Here is a 20816-nt window from a genome sequence, read left to right as displayed (position 1 = left end):
TTATTCCTAATTAATGTACATAGAGCATGCCATATTGACAGAAAAACATACATTTCTGCAGATTTATTAACAAAGAAAAACTGAAATCTCATATGGTGCTGACACTCATATATGCTGTCCATTTTTCTGATCATCCTTGAGATGATTCTACACCTTCATTTGAGTCCAGCTGTGTTTGTTTATACTGATTGGACTTGATTAGAAAAGCCACACCCCTGTCTATATAAGACCTTACAGCTCACAATGCATGTCAGAGCAAATGAGAATCATGAGTCAAAGGAACTGCCTGAAGAGCTCAGAGACAGAATTGTGGCAAGGCACAGATCTAGCCAAGGTTAAAAAAAAACTGCTGCACTTAAGGTTGCTAAGAGCCCAATGGAATCCAAAATTCTTAAATGGAACACGTTTGGGACAACCAGAACCCTTCCTACAGCTGGCTGTCCAGCCAAACTGAACAGAAGAAACCAAATATCACTGTTGGTGAGCTCCAGAGATGCATTTGGGAGATGGGTCAAAGTTGTAGAAAGTGGCCTGACAAAGCTTCTTCTCAGTGCAAGGAACCTGAAAGCACTGAAGGACTCTAAGATGGTCTGGTATGCTCATCACAGTCCAATACAGTCCCAGCAGTGAAACAGCATGGTGGCAGCATTATGCTGAGTGGGTATTTTGCAGCTGCAGGGACAGGACGACTGGTGGCAATCAAGGGAAAGTACAGGGATATCCTGGACTAAAATCTTCTCCAGAGTGCTCAAGACCTCAGACTGGGCAGAAAATTTATCTTCCAACAAGACTATGACCCTAAGCACAAAGGAGCGACTTTACAACAACTCTGTGACTGTTCTTGAATGGCTTAAAACCCAACTGAGCATCTTTGGAGAGAACTAAAAATGGCTGTCCACCAACGTTTACCATCCATTGTGCTCAAACTGGAGAGGATCTGCAGGGAGCGATGGCAGAGGCTTACCAAATCCAAAATCCATGTATGAAAAACTTGTTACATCTTTCCCAAAAAGACTCATGGCTGTATTAGAGCAACAGGGTGCTTCTTCTAAATACTGAGCAAAGGGTCTGAATACTTGAAGAATGTGACATTTCAATTTTTCTTTGTAACTAAATCTGCCAAAATTTCAACAATTCTGTTTTTCTTTCAATATTGGGTGCTGTGTGCATATTGATGAGGGAAAAAATTTAACCAATTTTAGCACATGGCTGCAATTTAACAAAGAGTGAAAAATTTAAGGGGATATGAATACTTTCCATACCTACCTGTATATTACTGTAGTGAGTTTGAGAAAGGGTCACACTGAACCTGATGACAGAAAATAGCAGCTGAAGTTCTGCACTCCTAGAACATTTTATAATGTTACAGTGTTTCATATTGCTCGATGTCATAACCTATAATAACTAGTGTGGATGGTGATAAAATTGATAAAATACTTTCATAAGGCTAAGTACTAATTAAAGGGTGGAAGTAGCCTAGTGGGTAAGACACTCACCAGAAGAACCAGGTTCAAATCCCACTTACTACCATCGTGTCCTTGAGCAAGACACTTAACCCTAAGTTGCTCCAGGGTGACTGTCCCTGTAACTACTGATTGTAAGTTGCTCTGGATAAGGGCGTCTGATAAATGCTGTAAATGTAAATGTACTAAAATACTCAAGAATGTGTGCATTTGTGTGTGTATACTAACCTGAGTGTGATGGCTGTCCAAGTGTCTGTGGTGCAGCTCGGCACTGGAGGCATTTGATTTCAGATGTCCCTCATCTTCTAAAGAGCCTGATAGGAGGGGGAAAAAGTTCATTCCTGCAATGGTTTTGTTATTCATATAAATAATACACATTATATCATTTAAAATTTTATTTTCAAACAAAGAGTAAAGTTTGCAAAGAAAATGACAGAGTTGCAGATTGCATGTTCACAGTGTTTTTTAATAAATTTTTCAACATCTGGATTAAAATATTTTAATTCACAAATACATAATTCATTTATGCCACTTTCACCATCATTGCAATGTAATCTCCTTCACACTGTAGCTAAAGGTCTGTGCATAGTGTGTATGTGTGTGTGAAAGAGGATGGGTATTAAGTCGTGTATTAAAATCCAGGCATAAACAGCCTACACATCTGCAGCACTGCAAAAACTGAGGGGCCGCACCCCTCTTGAAAGCCATGGTTACCATTGGTCAGCTGATTGCCGTTCTCAAAGGAAGCAGGGCTGGGTGAGCTGGGTGTGTGTGTGTGGTTGTTGGCATTCTTGTCCTGCAGTTGTGATGACAAGGAGGTGGGGTCCTGTTCCTCCTGACCAGGCAGGTTCATGTTGGAGTTGAATCCTGATATAATAAAAACAGAAAACATTAAAAGGACTATCCATTATTGACATTTCCTTCTTGAATAAAAAAGGAAACATTTCAATTAACCTAACCACCCAAACTTAAATTCAATAAAATGAATACATTTTAAAATATGTTTTAAATTTTTTTTTTTGCAGATCAGTATCAAATGTTCCAGGTAGAATCTAAGTAATTTAATTGCAATTGCAGTCTATTAAAAAATTTCAGATCTGAGTAGTGAAAAACGTCTCCCAGCAAGTTCCATCTTTAGCAGAATGTATCAGGTGGTCCCAAATGAAATTTAACCCCCAAATTAAATACGAGTTCCCCTAGCAGGTCTACGGTCCTGCAGTGACTAGAAATGCCAATAAGGGTGTTTTGGCAATTCCTTTTCGCATTTCAGAGAGTGGCAGCTCAGACGGTTGGATCTGGAGTTTGTCCCTTTATGTCATCATAGGAAAAGGTTACCTCGCGTTTCTCATGCTTTTCCACCCAGATAATTTCCCACCCCTCCCCTAAAATATTATCTCCACCGAGATAACATTTGGCTTCCAAATGTACAAAGCATTGCAGTTTCTTGGTGATTGGATGTAAAAATTAGCATAAATTTATTTTTCTTTTGTTCTGTCATGCGACAATCAGTGGGTTAATTTAAATTTTTTCTGGAAAAATGTGACTTCCTCTCTGCGGCAAACATTGTGGCTGGTGAATGGTGTTGTTGACGTAATTTCTGAAATGCACGCTCAATTTCTACAGGTCGCTCAACTCCTTATTAGCATTTAAAGCTACAGATACCAAAATGGCACATCCTGAGGAAATCTCATTGTGAGACTGGATCACAGTGGCTGTGACTTCGGAAAAGAGACTTCAGATACATTATTAGGGGACCACTAAGAACGATATAAAATCCAAAAAAATAAATTCATGTGAGCGGACCTTTAAGCCCTGCTGGCATCAAATGTTTTGGATACTGCCAATATGTCTGAAACAGAGCACGATGCCACACTTGAACCATAAACCCCACACGACACACTCATGTATAGTGAAGGAGGTGGTGGTGTATAGAACAGATTCTATCACAGTTTTATATGAAATACATTCTGCTAACAACTATGGTTTTACTACTCCTCATTTCCCAGCAGGATTTAAGTGTTGGGAACAGGACGTCTCCCAGTGGCATTAATGAATGAATAAGACGGCAGCCACTTGGCAAGGGGAGCACCGTGTTCCCCTAATGTTCCAGTCGCAGCATGCAAATGATGACAGGCAGGCAGGCAGGAGAACACGGCCTGCTGTCCTGATCCCTGGGTCTGTTCTGTTCTCCCTCTGAAACTTATAGAAGCATATAATAAACCTGCTGCCACTCAACATATTTGACATTGTATCTCACAGAAGCCACACCATGGTTCAGGCCTAAGGACTAAGGTCAGATATAAAAGGTCAGTTCAGATGGATGTCCTGAAGCATCATGTATAGGTGAGGTGGCTGTTGACATGCTTTATGGTTATCCAGTTATTTGTCTATTTAAAACTGAAAACAGAGCACCTATTTTAAGTCCGGTTGTGTCACATGTTGCAAGTGCAATTCTCACACACGCGTACACACATCCTGAGTGAGATCCCTGCCTGTATAGTGTGACATGTTAGCTAGATGAGTGGGAGAATGTGGTGATTAAAGTTTCATGGGTTCATCATCACAGGGGAATGCAAGTTTAATGATTCTGGTTGTAATACCCCCATCCTGCATCCACAGAGAAAAAGAGATAAATAAATCAACAGGAAGAGGTACAGTGTAAGAGGTACAGTGTGGCGAGAAGACACAGCTTAGTGTGTGTACATGCAGTATATATTAAAGTCAAAGTTTCAAGGATTTTTTTTTTGTGGACAGTCTTCTGTAAGTAAGTTATGCTTAACTGGGATACAAATGAAGTTTGGGTGATCCCAAATGGTCGATACATGGATATACAGAATATAGATTGGAGTGTGATGGTTTCTCAGCTATTCCTAGTACAGATTCCTTTGACACTCATCTTCTTTTTGACTGTCATTCAAAATATTTCCAGGACTGCATACTTAATACACCCAAGAAACATTGCTATGTTTAGGAAGTTTGTCTCCATCTCTGATGCAGACAAAATCGCATATGCATTCATAACATTTTTACTTTAACTTTGTTTTTTTGTTGCCCTGCTATTTTCCTGAATAAGGTCCAACATGTTCAAAACTCAGCGAGGGTTCTTACACGCACACCTTATTGTCTTCTCTATGTTGGCTTTCAGTTAAGTACTGTATTGACTTTAAGATTGTGCTTCTCACCTATATAGCCTTGTATGTTTATGCTCCAGTTTATCTTGGTAACCTCCTAGTCCCTCATAACCCTGTCCGCTTGAGCTGATTATAAAAGTTGCTGTATAAATAAAACTTTTATGAACAGACACTTTTCAGAACGAAATCTAGGACTAGGACTGAAGTACAGAAAACACCCTCTTCATAGGTACAGAGAACAGCTTCATAAATAGTTCTGCATGTCAGGATATCTGAGAATCGTGAGAGGTTCTGTATCTTTACTTTAAAGTTTGGCTAGTTTTATCAATAACTTTTCCATAAAATCTTGACTGTCAAGTATATCTAATTAAGTAAGAGCTGCCATAATAAAATATCAATTTTCAATGGTCTTGTCAGGCATTGTTGGTTTTTATATCAGATAACACTTTATGGACCAATAAAATGCTGATTATCATATATATATATTTCATATCAGATTTATGTCAGATAAAGAGCTTTCACTGTACTGGAGAAAGAGCACACACTGTACTAAGTGTACATTTGTCCATGTCTTGCTTATGTCAGTTTAGGTACAAGGATGTGCATGTTACTGTGTGTGTCAGATTGTGTGTGGACATCTGAAACACTCTTCTCCAGTAACTTTCTACAAACACCATGTGAATTAACTTTTTTCTTAACACAGAGGTTGTCACACTCATTTGCTTTTAAAAACAAAATAAATAAAAAGAAATTACAATGTTATCATGGGTGAACTACAAGAGCATATTAGGGCCACTGATTAAAAAACATGAAATTTGCAATTAAAGTCATAATATTACTAGTCAAAGCATTAGGACTATGAGAATAAAGTCATAACATTGTGACTTTAAAGGTGTAATGATACAACTTTACTCTCATAATGATATGACTTTATTTATTTATTGACTTGTATTTATTTGAGACTGTAATCTCAAAATTCCCTTTTTACCCCCGGAAACCTCCAGAAGGTTTGAAGCTAAGAAGCTTGGAGTCAATAGTTTTAGTTCCTGGAGTAAATAGTTTTTGTTCCTGCTGGGATTTGGGGATTTGATGTATGGAATAGTTCTTACCAGTCTCACGGATTTTTCTGCCCGTGGTGGACTTGCGGAGGAGACTGCGTCCTGAGTTGAAGAGCGTGTTGAGTTCATCCAGCGGACTGGTCAGGGGTCGGCCAAGGGCTGGGTTGAAAAGCAGAGGGGAAGAGGAGCAGGAGTGGGCACGCCTTGGCTCTGGCCGGGATGACACCCCCACTTTCGCAGGAAAAAATGTTGCTTTTGCACCTCCACCGGCTGAAAGGGGAGAATTTGTGATGGAGGTGTCCATGGAGCCACTGTGGCCCCTGGTCATTGCTAGAAATCCTGGCTCAGGGGGGAAAGGGAAATGAGAAGGAGGACGATAGGGTGGAGGGGGTGGAGCTTGTGGGAGGGATGAGACTATAGGTGGTGTCTGCACAGGAGGCGGGGTCAGGGGAGGAGTAGACCGGTCTGGCAAAAGGATGGTAAGGCTTGGGGAGGAGTCAGCTCTCTGACGGACATACTGAGGAGAGAGGGGACTCCCTCCTCCTTCCTGGTTACTAGAGAAGTTCAGGTTGGTCTCAAACACCGGAAGCTTCTTCACTTCCAGTGGTGTCAGGGGAGACTCATCCGAGGCTGGAGAGCAGGTGACCGGTGATGGAGGAAACACAAGCAATGGTGGACGATGAGGCAGCAGGTTAGGGAAAGGGGCTGGGATGTCACAGGAAGTGCCATCCTTCAAAACTGGTTTAGAAGGGCAGGATGGGTGCTCCACAGTGAATCCAGAGACACTTTTAGGTTCCAGAGGGAATGTGAGCTGCTCCTGAGTATCTTGTCTCGCTGGAGGGGCAGGGCCGTCCTCTGCTGGGAAATACTTCATTTCTTCATAGACAGCCTCGATCATCTGGGAACTATCAGACTCTGGCATAGTGAGGGCCCTTGAGGCACCCACCATCTCAATATAGATATCCTCCTCATAAGGGCAGCTGTAGAGACTGAGAACAGCGGCACCATGAGGGCTGTCAACAGAGGACGCCCGGTGCATGGAGCCCAGGCAGTGGAGCCCACTGCGAATTAGACAGGCTAGCTTCATGTCAGTGGGGCGCTGGGGTGCAGAGATTTCCTCATAGGAACCGGTCAGCTTAGTGTTAGGGCTCCTTTTAGGCTTTGGTGGTGGTATCTTCTTCATGGTGCTGTAGTCATCACTGTGAGGGCGGGGTTTGGAGAGGTCTGGAGGCATGACGAAGAAAAAGCCAAATTGAGCAAATAAAGTGAGATGTTGTAAAGTCACAGTTTGGGCACTATATTGGCTTACCAATGCAAAGCATCAAGGGAAGGTACAAAAAAAACATTTACAGGTGTGTCCAAATCAGTTTTGCTATATTGATGGCCAGCATCAAGCAGAAACACAGTCATAACTCTCTTAATTGTTCAGAGGTGTATTTTGCAGTGACACATGATCTACTGCAGTTTGTTATTGATGTTGGCTTGCATCTGCCATGTCATGGTGTGGGAGCACACATTTTTGAACATGACAAAGACATTTTTGAACATGACTCTTAAACGTAAATTTAATAAGGGGCCACTGTTATGTAATATAACACAATGCTCTGTTATGTAATAGAGCACAATGTCATTTCAGTGACTTAAAACAGCAACATGCCAGCAATACGTTGAGCCACAACTTTAAAATCTTTAAAATATTTTTTTCATTGAATCACAGTGGGCTAACCACTATATAATATGTGCAATAACACCCTACATACTGCCTTGAATGATGCCAAAGCCTTAAAATACACAGTAATTCAGTATAAATACTAATGACTATTTTTCACCAGGAAAAACTAAACAGAGCACTGACATTTCCACAGCAAACACAATATCACGGAGACAGCCGTGGACAACCTGGATGGAGATGACCTTATAGGACTCCAGCCAAGATCACATATATAAAATATATGTGACATATGTTTTCTACATGTGAACATCCAAAAAGTTTCAAATGTACTACTGTCACAAAAATATCCAGGTATATTTACATTTTTTGGTTGGCACACCTAAATTAAAATTATTATATATTTAGAAAACACAGGAACTGCTGAAGGTATTTCAAGACAGACACAGTTTTAATTTACTACTATTTTTACTACTACTTTGTATAAGGCTTTTTAAAACCATTTACTTTATGCTTTTTTAAGGCTGGATACGCACTGGAGAGGTCTGAGGGGGACAGCTGTTGTTTGGGTGGACTTCCAGAGGGGGACGTCTGGGACCCCTCAGCCGGACTGTCCTTGGGGGTGATGGACAGGCCTGCACTGACAGCTTCATAGGACGCACTCAGTCTGGTATTGGGGTCTCTCCTGGGCTTAGGGGGTGGCTGTTTCCTTGGAGATGGAAGAACGATGCCTCCTGGTATAGCTTCTTCCACTGCGGTGTGGCCTACAGTCTGTAGGGCAGCTTTGATGGATGAGTTGGGGGAATGTACCAAATTGTCCATGGCCAAGGGGGTGGGAACAGAGCTGGAGCGTAAATGGCGCTGAACTCGACCTGCCACCATTTCATTAGCTCGGCCACTCTTCTCCACAGACCTGGGAATGAAATTAAACAATAATGAATTTTTGAACGGTGTCCCCATATACACAACCCAATCTCAGAATAGGCAGCTCAGCCCAATTGGCAAAGATCTGAGGCACCTTGGCGGTTCAGGATTTCATCAGGGAACCTTCCGATTACGGGTCTATTTCCTTACCCACTAGGTCACTACTATTACTGTTCATCTGTTAGGCCACTAACAGATTTATGATGTCTTATTTTCATCTGGGACTTATTTTTCATTTTGTAATTCATACTGTTCAGTGTGATATTATGGACTAAATCTGATTGAAAAAAGTTATTACACAAACATCTTGCAGACTGAAGCAGGCTTTGTCAGTTGTTCTGTCTGGTAACTTATATTATGTTCTGGTAACTGGGGCAGTGGTGGCCTAGCGGTTAAGGAAGCGGCCCCGTAATCAGAAGGTTGCCGGTTCGAATCCCGATCCGCCAAGGTACCACTGAGGTGCCACTGAGCAAAGCACCGTCCCCACACACTGCTCCCCGGGCGCCGGTCATGGCTGCCCACTGCTCACTCAGGGTGATGGGTTAAATGCAGAGGACAAATTTCACTGTGTGCACCGTGTGCTGTGCTGCTGTGTATCACATGTGACAATGTGTGTGTACAGTGTGTTGCATTGCTTGGACTGATGCTTTTTGACTAGTGCTGCAACTCTCAGATATACTGTCCGATATGGTGCATTAATCCATTTGCGAGGTGCACCCGCTGCTTGTAGTGGAGTGAGGAGAGGGCAGGGGCACCAAACAGGTTAGGTCATTCCCACACGCATGCTGCAATTTAAATACTTAAGGATTACAAGTTTATATTATTCATGATATTTCAGGCCTTCATTTTGGAAAATCCGATTTTAAACTTTTTATGGATACGCAGATCCTGGCAGTGGTGCTGCTTATATGATTCTATTTGAAATAATGAAACATTTTCAGTAAATGCCAGATTCTACAAAAATTATCCCATTTCCACATTAGCCAGGTTGTCCACAAAAGCCATTTAAAACCCACCTGCTCATATAGACCAGACTGATAAGATTAACCCCATGTACTCGTTTAATGCATTCCAAGTAAAAACAAAAATTCACAAAAATATCAAAATCTGTGAGCAAACAAACTTGTTTAGATTGTTTTCTCCTTTGTAGCTGATACAGTGAAAACAGAGAATGAGACCACTTCAATTCTGGCACTAGCAGTCGAGAAGAATGACAAAGAACTGTACAGGGTGGCTCTAGTGTGTAACACACTTGCATATTAACCGGATGACCCATTTGCTCAATGGCACCTCAGTGGCGGACCGGGATTCAAACCGGCAACCTTCTGATGATTACGGGGCCACTTCCTTAACCACTAGACTACCACTAGTGTGTACAAAAGTGTGTTTCTGCTCGGTTAGTAACCTTAGTTGCTCCAGGGGTATTGTCCCTATAACTACTGATTGTAAGGCGCTACTTTGAAGGGCGTCAGATAAATGCCGTAATGTAAATGTACTGTAAGAAAATAAGGGATTGAGATTTCTATCTTTCAGCAATACAAATGTCAGGTTCTCCAAGTTCTGCAGAACCAATCGACATTTTTATCAGTAGCTTGTCTACAAATGAAATATCACACATGCCTTTACCTTTTTGGTGAGTCCTCTTCTTTACCAACAGGCTCAGGTCTCTCACCAAGCAACAGGCTGGTAAGGTGACTTCGCAGACGGTCATTCTCACGTGCAATGTCTGTGGCATTTTGGAGTACCAAGCTGTCATATGTGTGGAGACTCTTCTCCTCCACACCCTGGAGAAAATGTTGAATACTCTCTCCTTTCACAGCTGCAGCATGCTCTGTCTGGATTGAGTTAAGCTTGCTGAGCACACATCGCCGCACCAACCAGCCACGGACCACTGAGACACACACAAACAATCTATAACTTACATTTGCTAGGCCTGCATTAGTTCAAGAACAATTCCCCATTCCTAGTCTAATTGACTTGATATAATTTGATACAATTCAACATCTGAGAAAAATCACCTGTTACTTTAATATGAAAGATATTAAAGGCTTGCAAAGTAACACACATGCATAGACACAAACATTTAAACATATACATATATACATAAGTGCAGTACATGAACACACAAGACAAATGCACTGCAATTCTGGAAGCTACCTTTCTGACAGGTCACAATCTTCCTGCTCAACTGGTGGCAGCGATCATTCAGGTGATCGGCCTGCCAGTATCTCAGGAAAACTTTAGTCTTACCCAACTGAGAGGAAAAAGAGGGAAAAATAGACAGAAAGGTTTAAACTGTGGAGCTGTGTGTTTGTGCCATTGCCTTATTGATATTTGCTATGTGTGTATTGTGTTGTGTGAATGTAGGAATTTACAAGAGAAAACAACAAAGTGCTGTTGTTTGTGCAGCACCTGCCAACCCTGGAGTTTGCATTGCTGCAGAATGTGCTGACACTTCTCCACTGAAGACAAATTCATCTTGTCTGCCATCATGGTGTCCACCAGCTCTCTGTATCTGGACACAGAAACAGCAGCATTAAGACTGAAAAGTGCCAAATCAGCTCTCTCTCTCTCAGTCTTACTTCGGTTTCATTATCTATAAAAAACATACAAATAAGTAGTAGGAAGCATATACAGTATATATTAAGGGTATATATTAAGCAAAAGATCTGTGTGCACACTGCTCTTTAAAAAGTTTTAAATGTTGTAGTGGACACTTTGACAATGACAATGGACCCAAACTTCTGTCTTAGTCATGACGAGTGAGGTGAGGGGTGAAGCACAACATTGAGGAAATAATAGATTGTTAATGATAAAAAAAAAAATAATAAAAAAAACCTGGCAGATACACAGAAAAAATGAGAAACACCCAACATAACATATTTTCAATCTGGGTTAATGCAGGACAGGGGAGTGAGACAAAATACAAAATTATATAGTAATCCTAATCATCAACACAAAACATAAGACACCTGTGGATGATTAAGACCGGAAATCAGCTTATTGGTGCTACAACAAACGGTGGGTGACATGTAAGAAATATGTCCTCTGCATTTAACCATACCCCTTAGTAAGCAGTGGGCAGTCATGAAAGGTACCCAGGAAGCAGAGTGTGGGGATGGTGCCTTGTAAAAGGGGACCTCAGTTATGGAGTTCAGGATTTGAACTCACAAACTTTCAGTTCTGAGTCCGCTGCCTTACTCGCTAGGCCACCTCTGCTCCTTTTGAGGTTGCCACATGGTTGCTTCAAAATGTAAAAAGTATTGAGAACTGATGAAGAAAAAGATGAATCTGTGAAGTGTGCATGACAGAGACATCTGTGGATGCATTTCACCATCACAACGTAGACATTGTTCAGACAGACCCAGTCGTGCTACCTGAGCATGCTGTTTGCCCTTTATTATAAAATTTTATCTCTGCAGACCTCTCCTGTATATATAGATACAAGACACAATCTATTGCATGAATACTGTACAATAAAAATAAATAAATAATGAGTTCACTCAATAAAATCACTGACACATGCACTCCATTGAATAAATTCAACTTGATCATCACTCTCTGTTTATCTATGAGTTTTGGCTGAGTGGCGCCAATAAATTCAATCTGCTAACATTCCAATTGTTAACTGTGTTAGACAGTGTGGTGTTTCAATACATGGTATTTGTTTTTGGTGGCGAGGTTAATTGTTCCTCTGTTGGGTTGTATCACCCAGTGCATGTTATAGGTAGGTAGGTTTTTTTGTACATCGTAAAAAAAACTCAACAAAATACAACATTTGACAAGTGTATTGGGCTATGTTGGGTCAGTGCTGAAAATTGTCATTTTTATAAAAGATATGCAGCCTCAATGAAACAACAATGCTCTTCTGTCCTATGAAAAATGAAGAGGGTCCCACAAGGGAACTCCACAAATGCCTGCTCACAATCCCAACACCCTGAAAACATTTATTTTTATCCATTGAGTAACACAGTGACGAGAGAGGGGGATTAATGCTTTTTGGATGAATGAATGGGCTCTTTGTGAGGCTCCTGGAATTGCAATGTAAACACGTCCTTGAAACTGAAAATGTAGCACTGTGCTGAAGACAATGTGGTGTTTAAGACAAGTCACCAATGCCCTCTCCATTCAGAAAGAGTAGGAAAGGGACAGAAAAGGAGAGTGTAAAGCTGTTCCCTATTCATCACACTTCTTTTAATAATAGCATATTGTTTATAACGAGGTTTTACGTGTAGCTGAATTTTACAGAATTGAAAAAGTTGAAAAATAGTTAATTTGATTCAGACCAAGGGTTTGTCATCATTTGACTTACAATCTTACAATCACTGCATCATTTGTCTTACAAGTCTTACAATCACTGCACTGGCTACCCATCAAATGTAGGACTACAAAATCCTACTTTTGACCTCCACCTTACCTGAAAGAACTCTTAGTTATATACGACCCGCCACGCCACCTGCGATCAACAGGTGCGGGGTCACTACTGGTATCCAAAGCACAGAAGGTTACAGCTAGGAGCAGATATAGAGCTCCGCAGTTGTCAGTTTTCGGGACTCAGACACAGTCTCAGTGTTTAAATCTGTTTTCTCTGGCCTTCTATTAATGTCCAAGACACAGTGTCAATTATCAAGTCCACTTTATCACACAGACACCCTCTTAAGCACAGACATTGATAAATTCAGCTTAGTTAGGCTGTCCTAGTAGCACAAATATACCACTATAATCACATATTTCAGTATCAGTTGTACAATGCCACCGGCTGCCACTGCTTCTGCTGAATCAAGCATGCTGATTCAGACTTCAGTGAAGAGACCAGCAGGTAAATCTTGGTTCCTGGCAACTGCTAAACAACAACTTAGCATGAAATGAACCAGAGGGTCACTACAGCCACCACCACCATAACAACTAAAGCTTCAGGGATCTTCAAACAAACCAGTAGCATTATAATGGACATGTAATGTACACCATGACACTGAAGTAAAACATACTCTGCTAGACTAAAACCTACCCTGCACTGTCCAGTACCTCCATACATGGACAGATGCTCTATACTACACTTTTGACTTCTCCACCTCTACAACTGTCAATATCTGCACATATACATGCAAAATTGTATGTAGGCCTGATGGCCTTTGACCCCACTTCCATTAACTGCAAATCACTGTTCAAGTTAATCATGAATTGTGTGACATTGTAAACATAATGTATATCATTGAAATAATAGTATGCACACAATTCACTCACTTGATTTTAGTCAGAGTCAGAAGCAAGCTCCAAGAAGCAGCACCAATCACCAGCTATGAGCCCAGAAGTCCAGAGTAGCAGGTAGGATTACCCATTGAGTGAATATTATTAGAATTAATATAATGAAGACTGTGAACACAGAAAAAAGATTCTGATATTTTTGAAAATGTTGGAGATGTGCGTCGTGTTGCCTCTACAATGTGAAGCAACCCATACTTGCTCTAAATAATTTTTTTCTTAGAAAATACACCGAATTACAAGGATTTACAGAACAGTGCACAATTGTAGACTTACCATGTAAGGATATAATTACATGATTTAATAGTAATAAGCCATGATCTATAGTGGGCCAGTCTGAGGCAGTCTGGGGTGGTGCTGGCCTAGTAGATCTCCACTAACATGGTAGCAGGACACATCAGGGCAGTTTTGGCCTAGCGGTTAAGGAAGCGCCCCCGTAATCAGAAGGTTGCCGGTTCGAATACCAATCCACTGAGCAAAGCACCGTCCCCGTACACTGCTCCCCGGGCGCCTGTCATGGCTGCCCACTGGTCACTCAGGGTGATGGGTTAAATGCAGACGACAAATTTCACTGTGTCCACCGTGTGTTGTGCTGCTGTGTGCTGTGACAATCACTTCACTTTCATCGAGGAAACTCTGCTCTTGAGCTTTAGAGTGTTTATTTCTCCCTACACAGGGGAAACTTTTTGGGGCAACATGTGATCTGTTACTGAACTATTCACTCCAGACAGAAAGAAAACAGGTGTCCTCAAAATTATGAAAACAAAAGAACAGCAACCTGTCACACTCGTTTGGCATGGCGAGGCAGGTGATCTGAAATGATGGCTGGACATAACGATGAAGAAGGACGCATACACACAAAGTCATAAAACAGGGGTTTAATACTTGATGTACAGGAACGGGGAGACATCCAGTAACAATGTACAAGTAACAACAACCCGATGGTGAACAGACATACAGACACAGGTGAACACGATCAGGAAACATTATGCAGGACGAACATGAAACTCTGGTCTGGGATCCGGAGTAACCCCTTCCGGACCGGATCATGACACAGCCACAGATTAGACTGGAAAACTAATGAAAGCCAAGAAGTACTTGAAGTAAAAAAGTAAAAGAAAAGTGAGAGAGAGCGATGGCACTGAATAGGCGAAGAAAATTCAAAATTGCAGCTTGAGAGGATAGGGCACAATGTGCCTATCTGGCACACCTGAAAAGACAAAAAGCCCTGGAACAATGGTACACCACTATCCCAAGTGTGTGTCAGTTTGACACGGGAATGACAAGAGTGTGTGAACAGAACATCCCCAGCATAGGATGACAGAAGGAATGGAATGAGTTTTTCTTCTTCATTCTCACCTACACTTTGTGTTCCTGGTTTTGAGAGGCTTTTGGGAAATTTTGTGCACAGTGGGTCACGGTCACCTGTAAATTCAATTCTATCACTAATCTTTAAAAGAACACCCTATTCTTCTCTTTTGGCAACCAGAATTAAACTAGTAATACAAACATGCAATGGAACAAATGCTCAGTCAAGTAAATATGTTGTGGACTATATGTGGTGCAACTCACATCTATACCACACTGAGAACAAAAGAAACAAAAATGTAGCTAGTTTCAAATACATTAGGAGTGTATAGAAAGATCACATTCTTAAGATCTCACAATGTTAGATTAAATTATACAAATTATTTACATCCTTTCAAAACAAAATATCTTACCAAAATAACTATCTTTCAACAGTCAAAATATCATAGAGAACAATATGAATTGGCCAAGAAATTCAGCACAAGCAGCATTTAGTAATGCCTGGAGTTTCTGCTAGCGTGAATGGCAGTGATTGGCTCTAAATATAAAAAAAAAACAGCAAGACTATGAATCTCAAGACAGAGATCCATTTGTTTCTACTTTTCAACTTCCCATGCACTTATTTACTTCATCCAATAATGTCTGCACAGATGGTTATGTGGAGCTAAACCTACCTGTTGAGGAAGACAGTAAAGGGCAGTCTCACGGGGTAGCCATAGCGGATCATCTGTACCATCTCCAGCACCCCAATGTACTGCAGCTGACTGGATATAAGGCCACTGTCCAAGGAATCACGCTGCCCTGTGCTATTGGGCCGCACACACTGCACAAAGTGAGGAGTGCAGGACTGCAGCTTACTTGTGATTTCTGACAGAGAATTCTGGGGAAGGACAGAAAATAATCAATAATTGCAGGAACATTATTACTACCATGTACAGGACTACATCTGCTCACGTCTGTTTGTGCCTGTGCATAAGCATAGAGGACTGTGCTGGTATCAAGTAATCAAACCTTATTTTTCTCTTGATTACATATGGACTCAGTGTGCATCATCAAATACAATATGAGTGAAGTGAAGTTATTGTCACTTGTGATACACAGCAGCACAGCAGTGTACCAATCACCCTGAGTGAGCAGTGGGCAGCCATGACATAATAAACAGTTTAAAAAGAACAATTAGGAAACACTTTAACCCAGAATATGACAAAAGATTCATGAATTTTATCAGCAACAACTTGTCACTGGGGGGCTTGGCCTGAGCCTTTGTTATTGCTCTGTTCTTGACTCACTCTGAGCTGCATGGACACAGTCACTGGACCACACCTCTCCAGCCTCTGCTGTACGGACATGGTTCCCTTCTTTTTGAGGAGCTGCAAGAAATGATGAATAACACTATCTTAGTAAGCAGACCTTTAAAGACAACATACACACATATCACATCAAGTTTGGTCAGTAAAAGCTTCTATGCAAACAAACATATATATGCAAACAGATGAGTTCAGGTGATTTCAACTCAAAACAGATTGGCATGATAACATGAGAAAATGAATAGATTCTCACAAAAAAAATGTTTAATGACAGATGAGAAGAAGAGTGCCCAGAATTTCCAGACTAACTAATCTGTTTTTGCATGAACATTTCATCAGCTGCTATGACCTTCTTGTTCACTCTGCTGATTGTCCAATGATCTTGAAATACCAACAATATTCATTGTTAATAAACCCACATTTAGACAGTCAAAAAATCATTTGCCACCCTGTCTTTATTGTCATTATATTGTTATTCCATTTGGAATATTACTACTGTTCTTTAAACTTTTTATTGTCTTAATCTTTATGACAAAAACACTCTCGCTCAGCATAAATAAAGTTGACCATAGCAGAATTTTGAAGCTAACTAGCCTGGGATAAATGCTTTTTTCAAAATCAGAAACAAACTTGCTAAGGATAATAATAAATATCAGCCCTTTTCTAATATAGAGACAGGGGCACAATTAGCACATAAACTCTAAGTGTAATTCAGTGTCATGTAAAGAAATGGTACTAGATGAAGCTGCCTGACTGTGTGATGTGATTGAGACATATCAATGCTAGATAGCCTGCTTGTGGTCTTATTTAAATGTTGAGCAATGTGAATGTGAAAAAAAGTTTACAGCAGTAATTAGCATTGCATGCTGGAGTGAATTCATAATGGTGCTGGTGCAGTAAAACAGGTTCTGGTGTAAGATTCACTAATGTTTTTACTCTACATCTAAAGTGAAATTGTTTAAAAGTCCCCTGACATTATTTCTTTTTTTGTTTTTAGTAAAGTATAGTGATTGTCACATGTGATACACAGCAGCACAGCACACGGTGCACACAGTGAAATTTGTCCTCTGCATTTATCCCATCACCCTGAGTGAGCAGTGGGCAGCCATGACAGGTGCAGTGTGTGCAGTGTGGAGCAGTGTGTGGGGACGGTGCTTTGCTCAGTGGCACCTCAGTGGCACCTTGGCAGATCGGGATTCAAACCGGCAACCTTCTGATTACGGGGGTGCTTCCTTAACCGCTAGGCCACCACTGCCCCCTTATAGTGTCCCCTTATACTGTGTCAGAAGTCTCTTTCTAAAATTCAGCCTTGGTGCAGAATTACAACCACTTTGAGCCAGTCCCACAATAAGATTTCCCTAGGACGTGTCGTTTCTGTGTCTCTAGCTTTAAAGTAAAGTGAAAAAATGACAGTGAAGTGATTGTCATTGTGATACACTGCAAGACAGCACACTGTGCACACAACGAAATGTGTCCTCTGCTTTTAACCCATCACTCTTAGTGAGCAGTGGCACCTCAGTGGCACCTTGGCGATTCAGGATTTAAATCCACAACCTTCTTATTACGGGTCTGCTTACTTACCCGCTAGGACACCACTGCTAATGCTAATGCTAATCTCACAAAAAAGGGAAATGTTTATGGCAGGGTACCTTTAAGGAAGGCAACCTAGTGGCTGCTTTACTGAGCCAGTCTTACATAACATTTGTCTGTTGCAAATGCTGGGATAGTCTGGGGAACTCTCATAATTCATACACAGTCAAATGGAGAAATAAGATTATATACAAACTATTGCACAATGTCTCTCTGAAGTGGCACAGAAGGTCAGTGAAGCTGTAATTTGTTCACATGCTTTGCATTACATGGTTAGCAAAACCAAAGTGGGCCAATGGCAAAAAACTAAAGCAGCTTATACTGTACTCGCAGGTAACATGCAACACAGACTCAAATATACCAGTGGACTAATCAGTGACCTCACTAGTTACCTCACCTAGCCCACTTGACCAATAAAATACTTAAATTTACTTCATTCTATCTCACCTGTCTAGATTTGATCAAAAATATATATTCCACTATTTATAAGTTACTTTTGCATGAAGTAAACATGAAGTTGATTGCAACATTCTATAACTACAGACTGTAACTAATTACTCATTACCACTACGATGCACAAAACTGGTCATATGTCCATTTGATTTTGTTAATTCTTTCTCTTGCCTTTTCTTTCACTGTGAGTGTGTGTGTGTCAGTTCTTGCTTTTTTTCACTAGCCATCATAAGGACATGCACACCGCATCAGACTCTAAAGCACCTTGCTAAGCTCCAGGTACTTCTTTAGGCCTTGTCTGGCCGTGGAGGAGGAGGGGGAGGGCCCTTTCTGCAGATGCAGCGAGGCTTTAGCCCCATCCAGTTTCAGCTGGTGGTGGACAGGGGGCATCAGAGAGCCTGTCTGGGTCAGTTTACTCTGGAACAGCTGGCGAATGAGCACATTTTCACTGGCTGCTCCCAGACACAGAAACAGAGAGAGAGTTTTACTGCATCATAAAATAAAACTTTTTCACCATCAATACTAAACAAAAAAGAAAACAGTCCCCCGACATGAAACCTGTGACCCCAGGCCCAATTGCAGAAGACACCAGCAAACTAAACAGCAAAGCTCCCATTTTGTGATATGCAAGGATAGAAATGCAGGTCCACTAAAGCACCCAGCAGCATAGTTAGCATCTGCTAACTGTGCCAAGAGTCTTCACATCAACAAACTCATGACTCAAACTCATCACAGTGTGTATATGTGTCAATACAGAATGTCTTAAAAAAATAATACAGGAAAAGGGACCTACACTTCATCATGAACAGAATATTCTGGGACATGCCATCCCTATTCCTCTCCAATGACCCTGTCAGGTCATAGGTTACCTGGAAGCAAAAGAAGCATGTATGAATCTGGGAGGCATAGATTACACAGAATTTTATTAAATCATATCTTTAGTATGCTTTTAGGATTTAAATTTTTTATACTGTTTAAAATGTTTCCTAACACAGGGTAGTAATATTGACCAACACCAAATAGTATGATGTGATTCAGATGGCATGCAACAAAAATCCTTGAGTCCAGGAAAATTCCAAATTTCTCTAAACCAGGGATTACTCCACAATGTCCAGTTCTACTTCATATACACTGAGGTACGATTCAGTAAGCACCTTGCTGACATAGTGTTTGACTGTGAATGAGGGTCCCTGGTCCATGGGTGGGGGGTTTCCATTGCCATCCTTGGTGCTAAGGAACAGCTCTTCAGTTCGGATGGAATCCAGCTGGTTCTGCAAACGTTTATGAAATTTCTGCTCAGACCAGCGTAGGGCCTGGCTCTCTTCATCCAGCAGGCTGAGCAGCCCCTCAGGATTCTAGACAAACACACATACACAAACACACAAATGCATCGCACACAACCACATACCTGTTGAGCAATGTATTTGCTACATTTCATTCCATTGAACTGGAATTGTCTGATTCTCCCTTCCGGTCATGATTACTCTTCTCTTCTTCTCTCTTTTCTCACAAAGCTAATCTTTCCATTTGGTATACAATCTTTATTATTTCTAAATACAAATGACTTCAGGGTTGATGCAGTAGCACTATTAGGCATTGGACCAACTATGTGCACAGTTAAGGCGTTCTTCAGGCCTTGTTCTGGAGCGAACTACAGCTCGAGCACACTTAATTCAGCATGGGGAGATACAAGCAGACTCGCTTTCCTCATTTAAAAGTATTGAGCAACATGTGCATGCATTGTTTAAGACAGAAGCAAAGCACTTGGGGCATTAAAACAACAGCAAATCTCAAAAGCACACACAGAATTCCATTCCATCAATTCAAAAAATTTAAGGGTGAATAAGCCTTTTTTATATGTTCTGAATTAGCAATTTTGGCATCAGTGACCCTTCACTATTTTATATTATTTGTTTAATATAACATGTATGTCTGCAGTCACAAAAGAAGTCAGGACACTCCTGAATGGAAGATAATCAAAATCAGCACAAAAAAAAATTGTGTTGCAGCCGAGAAAATTTTTGCCTAATTAAAACTTGCAGACTGAACTGAGATCTGTTCACTTTCAAGTATTTCATATTATTAAAGACCACACTTTGATCAGCACATACATTGAAACATTGGCTCAATTTAATAAAAAATTAAGTAATCTGTCACGCCTAATATTTTTTTTTTAAATACTCATAAGCATAAATTATACAGCTTAGTTTAAAAAGGGCAAACTACCTACTGTAATGAGAAAAACACATTAAACAAATGACAGCCACATTTTACTTTTTTTGGTGTATGAACTGACATAGCCATAGTAGCTGCAAACGTACCTAATAGGCTTTAGGTTGCTTCTAGTTTAGCTGTTTGTCCATTCAATAACCAGTGCCCAGATTTCTTATTCACTCCTAGTTCTAGTTCTGCTCTGTTCTATATATACTGCGGTTGGGGAAATGTGAAATCTGGTTTGTTGAATTAGATGAAGTGTTTCAGGGTGGTGGTTTGGAGATTTAAGTGGTACAATAGATTACTATAGTCATATCTCCTTAACACAAAATCTATTTATCATTTGAACATTATTGATTACTTGACTACTTCCTTGGATCACACCAACTGGCAACCACTTCTGCTGTGTCTTTGGGATGAAGGTTGGGTGCTTTTGT

At 40.8% G+C, this 20816-nt stretch overlaps 1 protein-coding gene across 4 annotated transcripts in view; it reads right to left on the bottom strand.

Annotated features, from left to right (window-relative positions):
• The window catches only part of myo16 (myosin XVI), a 120258-nt gene that overhangs the window by 6349 nt on the left and 93093 nt on the right, over positions 1-20816 (bottom strand). For all 4 annotated transcript variants that reach the window (XM_028990865.1, XM_028990867.1, XM_028990864.1 and 1 more), the window contains exons 23-34: positions 19320-19520; positions 18959-19034; positions 18430-18617; positions 16105-16185; positions 15490-15695; positions 10658-10760; positions 10403-10499; positions 9872-10136; positions 7858-8234; positions 5704-6876; positions 2178-2330; positions 1692-1777 (exon numbers count right to left, since the gene is read on the bottom strand). In XM_028990865.1, the coding sequence (XP_028846698.1) occupies positions 1692-1777; positions 2178-2330; positions 5704-6876; positions 7858-8234; positions 9872-10136; positions 10403-10499; positions 10658-10760; positions 15490-15695; positions 16105-16185; positions 18430-18617; positions 18959-19034; positions 19320-19520 (3006 nt within the window). The remainder of the gene's footprint in view (positions 1-1691; positions 1778-2177; positions 2331-5703; positions 6877-7857; positions 8235-9871; positions 10137-10402; positions 10500-10657; positions 10761-15489; positions 15696-16104; positions 16186-18429; positions 18618-18958; positions 19035-19319; positions 19521-20816) is intronic.

This window comes from Denticeps clupeoides, chromosome 9 (genome assembly GCF_900700375.1).
Source record: "Denticeps clupeoides chromosome 9, fDenClu1.1, whole genome shotgun sequence".
Classification (NCBI taxonomy): Eukaryota; Metazoa; Chordata; class Actinopteri; order Clupeiformes; family Denticipitidae; genus Denticeps; species Denticeps clupeoides.
The sequence above is the reverse complement of the archived record's forward strand: the minus strand, read 5'-3'. Positions and strand labels throughout refer to the sequence as shown.